This window comes from Nasonia vitripennis, chromosome 5 (assembly GCF_009193385.2).
Source record: "Nasonia vitripennis strain AsymCx chromosome 5, Nvit_psr_1.1, whole genome shotgun sequence".
NCBI lineage: Eukaryota > Metazoa > Arthropoda > Insecta > Hymenoptera > Pteromalidae > Nasonia > Nasonia vitripennis.
The window spans coordinates 6,306,958-6,312,087 of record NC_045761.1 but is presented as its reverse complement, the minus strand read 5'-3'; the positions used below and the strand labels follow the sequence as shown (position 1 = coordinate 6,312,087).

The following is a 5,130-nucleotide window of genomic DNA, read 5'->3' as shown; positions in this document are numbered from 1 at the left end:
GCACTGTTATATATATATATATATATATATATATATATATATATAAAAACCTCACGGCACGCACGCGCACATCACCCACCAAGACAACGAGCATATATCCATAGATATACACAACACACGATCCGATACATATACCTATCTCAGATATAACTTGCACCCGCACACTCCGATCTCGCGCGAGACGCAAAGTGCAAGCTCTCTTCGGAGCTCTAGCGCACGCGGGGGGCAGCTACATACAATATATATAATACGGCTACAACAAAACACGAGCTTCTGGTCCGTCGCTTTTCTCGAGGAGTACAGTTGGACCTTGCATTGAGCATCAGTGCAGAAGAGTGAAAGAAGAGTGAAAGCGCGAAGATGCGGGCGCGCGGCTGCGTAGCCAGCTATGCGCTGTGCTTCCTGGTGATCCAGGTGAAGTTGTCGAACTCGCGAACCTCCTGGCGACTCAACGCTGACAAGGTCGTTAAGACGAGTCCTCCACCAGCGGGGACAGCAGCTCTCGAGGACGATCTCATCCTCGACATACTCACTGGCAGCACAAGTCTGGGTAATGGCCAGGGCTGGAGCAGATCAGCTGCGCCGCCGTCGTCCACCTCGACTGCTGACAAACTCCAGGTCTACTGCAACGAGTGCAAAAGCTACGTTGCTGCTGCTGCTGGAGGAACACAAGAGCGGTGAGCAGAGTTATCACTGAGTGATGTGCATGCGTGTGATTTCTTTCTCTGGCGGACAACTCTGTTTGCCTGCTCTTTGTTGTTGAGGATAGATTGTTGAATCGGATATATGCTGTTTTGAAGTTGACTTTTGAACTTTCATTTGTTGAGCATTGTTGTCTTGTTATCTTAAATTCTCTTCGACGTATTATTGGAATAGAGCAATAACCTGTCGTGGTGATGGGTATTAATAAACTTGTAGAGATCTATATAGAGCATTTCTTCTTGAAGAATGCTAAACACTCGACTTGTTGATTTTTTATCATAATTTGTCCAAATTGCTTGCATTATTACAAAAACTATGTCCCAAGTTGACTATAGCTATTGCTCCAAAACAGCAAAATACGTTCATCTATACTTAGTCTGTACATGAGGCAAAGCATGCCTTTGTTTCTAATGCATGCGCAAAACTTTGCACAAGTTCAGAAGAGGTGATAAGTGCAGTAAGAAAAGAATTCTGCACTCTTTCAAAGTTTTCATTTGTGCTTTGACAAGTTTATAAGCTGCATTATTTTTATATCAAGCTTATCGGCTTGTACAAAGTGCAAATAAACTTTATTATTAGACATGAGAATTTTTTGTACACTTGATGCGAGTCATTGTAAATCATAAAAAGTGACCTACGTTCATAACTGCCAATCCAATCTATGTATGTGTAAATGCAAACAGAGATGCCAAAAGTTTAGTACATGGAAATAGAGGTCCACGAATATTTCATCACTTTTTGTAATTTTCCAAATGATATACGAACCATCCTCTTATTTTGGACATGTTATATTTACACTTAAATCATATTTTGTTTCATCATTACGCATCTCATGATTGCTCAGCAATTATAGTGCCTCTATTCACCAACTTTTTCTGATGTGAACTTAAAATACTTATTGATTTTATATTAGAAAACGTGTATGCATTATACAAGTTGATCCAAAGTGATGAGAAAATGTGCTACAGAAATGTTAAACTATATTGATTTATTGATTTCATTAATGAGAGCACATAAATGAGTTTGTTATATTTACACATAGCTGAGTACAAATGAAAATTTACTTAAAATTGGTTTTTTATTGATTAACAGATATTTTGAGCTACTGCATTGATCTAATACCTTTAAATATTACATACATTCAAAAGAGTAAAGCTGTTGAATTCAATTCGCGGAATCGATTTTGCAAATATAATTATTCAGTGCAGCTGCAAAATTTTATTAAAATTAAATTAAAAATAGATAATTCACTTGTCACGAAATATGGTGATTATTAATAAAATTTCAAATTCATCAAGAATATCTCGAGCAAAATAGAATTAATCTGTGATCCGATATCGACACGTTGAAGCGCACGAATTTTTAATTCTCGGAAAATACTTTTAGCTTTTAAAAGTAAGTCCATAATATACTGTTTTGTTTTTGTCCGATCATCATAATACTGACGGTATGTTTCGATCTTTCTTTTTTTAAATGCACGAAGAGTAATCAAATATTAAAGGAAAAAAGAATCTCGATGCTATAATAATCCAGCTTTTAATTTTCCATTCATGTGTTTACGTATACTCAAGCTTTGATAACCGTTTCTTTGAACTTACCTATGAATAATCTCAAACAATATCAGTTATTATTTGTTAAACGCAATGTATAAAAAAAATTTGAACAAAAGATCGAAACAGCCGTCAAACGTGCATGATATAAGCATGTGCTCCCGTTATCTCCCTTAGCTCCTCCCTAAACGTTTTGTTTTTGCCCGTAGTTAGTGTTTTTGTGTGTGATGGCCTGTACGTGTTAGACCCGTCGAATTGATATCCGCTCTCTATCGAATGCACCGCCATACAAAAATCACATGAAAGTACCAAAGCAATGAACCAAGCAAACATGTCTCCACGCTACCCTCGGCAGACGCTTCTCGGCGTACGCCCTGAACAAGGACTCGAGTCCGGGTTCCTCGAGCAACTCGACGAACGAAGCTGGTTTCGGTCTGGGCACAGCTGCCGCTGCTACCAGTGATCAGCAGCAGAGTCAACAGCAGCAGCAGCAGCAGCAACAGCAACAGAATCAACAGCTTAGTTGTGGCTCGCCGGGTCAATCGTGCGACGACATCGTCCTCGACTGTGGCAAACCGGTGAACTTTACGTACTATGATAATCTTCTGGGGGTAGCCAACAGAAACAAACATCCCCTGGTACCGGAGCCCGGGGTCGTACTGATGTTCAAGAAGAACGAGGAGAAGCTGACAGATTTCGACATTGACTTGCTTGAGCGACGACTAAAGAGGGCTAAACGCGAGGTGAGTGAAGTTTTTTTTATGTTCGAGGGTTCATTTTTATAGGGGCTGGCTATTTTGGGGGTTTGAGAATTGAATCGAAAATAGAATTGGGTTTTATCGATACTGAAGAGTTCGATGAACAACATTTATCGTGTGATGTAATATTATGCTGAAAGATTAAAACAAATGGACAAAAATACGAAAATATTCTGGTATCAGTAATTAATAAATCATCGTGAATGTTTATAAAATAAAGTCGATCCTGTCCGGTCAGTCGTTCAGTAGTAACAGTCGGATATGGCCGGGCGCCATCGTGTACCAATAATACATGCTGCAATAATTTAAATCATTCAATCGCGATTGAACATACATACATAAATTTTCAACAATTGCAATATCGTTCTTCTCAACCAAATTGTCCAATATATGCATCATATCACGGGAGCACAAATTTGCATATCATAATACCGCAAAAACGAAATTCACGGATGCATTATAATAACGCGCATAAATTACATTATATGTATTATTCCAAAATGCACTATAGATAAAAAGTAAAAACTTTTTCAAATCTTTGATATACTACTTGTACTAAGAAATAATTTATTCGACCTCATCAGAAACCAAAGTCGGTGCAGCTTTACAACCAGATCGGCAACTTCTGGCGCATCAAGGGCAACGCGCAGCGCTCCATCGAGTGTTTCCGTCGAGCGCTTGCCGTCTCGCCGCACAACGCCGAAGTTCTGCTAAATCTCGCACGGGTCCTTCTCGTCCTCGAGTACCTCGACGATGCCTCCTACTTAGCGCGACGTTCACTCGAGCTTCAGCCGCCCGATCGTAATGCCTGGGAGCAGTACCTCACACTTGGTCAAATATTCAAGGTACACATTATACCAACTATATGCACATGTCTTTATCGATAAGCGCTATACACGGTTTTTTCCTCGTTCGAGAAATTCTCGAGCAATTAAACCACGGCTAGAGTCTATTCCGATGAATAAAGTAGGTCGAGTGTAGCCCTTGAGTATCGCGGGCTCGCGTATACAGAAGAGTAGGTGGATCTTTAACGTCCCTCTGAAAAATGACGAGTAAAAAAAATTCATGCAAAAAAATTATTTTTCGTTTAAATTTTCCTTTAACAGGCATACGGACACTTTCAAGAGGCCGCCGTTCACCTGCGACATGCGCTCGAGTTGAAGCCAGATCTAGTCGACGCTGCAAAAGCTCTCAAAGAGGTGGAGTCCTTGCCGATAGCCAGCATACACGTCTATACGCTTCTCATCATAGTGTGCTTGGTAATTTGCAGTTGTTATTGAAGTAGCTGTCGATGTGCTTTGATCGATTGCAGATGTAATCGAGTGGAGCTACAGTACTTATTATTTTTACTGGAAATTTCATTTATGTAAATCAATATGGCATGTTTCCATTGATTGACGTTTCCAGCTCTAATTAAATTATCACTTTTTTTTACATATCAATGCATGTACTCAATTGAATATTCGTTGACAAAAAATATCAATAACACACGTGACGGTATTACGAACAAGATAGAAATATTCAAATTGAAAATGTATTGTTTTTCAGGTGCTGGGTGTTCTCTTGGTGGTGTTAAGCAGCGTCGAGTGTGAGGAGGACTCGAGTTTGAGCTCGGAACAGCCCCAGCGACCGGCCCAGCGACACTTCAACCGCGCCATGGCAATGCGAAGTTTACGACTCAACGTTTCGCGCGGTAAGCGCTGTTGATCGCCGCAGCTGCTGCTTCGCACTACATATTGTCCTTTGTGATATATAGAGCCTCGCTATTCGAGACTCGAGCGAATCTCGATGACGAGCTACCTATTTGTATATGGTTTCGTTCTTTCTTAAAAAAAAAGCGATGCAACACGACCGTTACCGACGCTCGCGCGATCAGTTATGCGACACGCGGAATAGGTATTATAAGGAGCTCGATAAAGGAGGCGTGATTGATATCTTAAAGAATGTAGCGCGCGTGCGCCTCTTTCCTTATTGTACTTTCTTTTTTTGTACTTACGGATATTATATATATATATATATATATATATATATATATATATATATATATATATATGTGATATACATTAATGAAAATGAATATACGTAAAGGTTTGAGATCCTTAAGACAGTTGACAGTTATC

The 5,130-nt window shown here is 39.8% G+C and overlaps 1 protein-coding gene across 1 annotated transcript; it reads left to right on the top strand.

Annotated features, from left to right (window-relative positions):
• The first annotated feature begins 70 nt into the window (after window positions 1-70).
• On the top strand, window positions 71-5,020 carry LOC100123246. Its single transcript, XM_001606806.5, has 5 exons — window positions 71-677; window positions 2,608-2,995; window positions 3,595-3,855; window positions 4,117-4,269; window positions 4,559-5,020. Exons 1-5 carry the CDS (start codon window positions 361-363, stop codon window positions 4,715-4,717), a joined length of 1,278 nt encoding a protein of 425 aa, XP_001606856.1. The 5' UTR covers window positions 71-360; the 3' UTR covers window positions 4,718-5,020.
• Window positions 5,021-5,130: the final 110 nt, after the last annotated feature.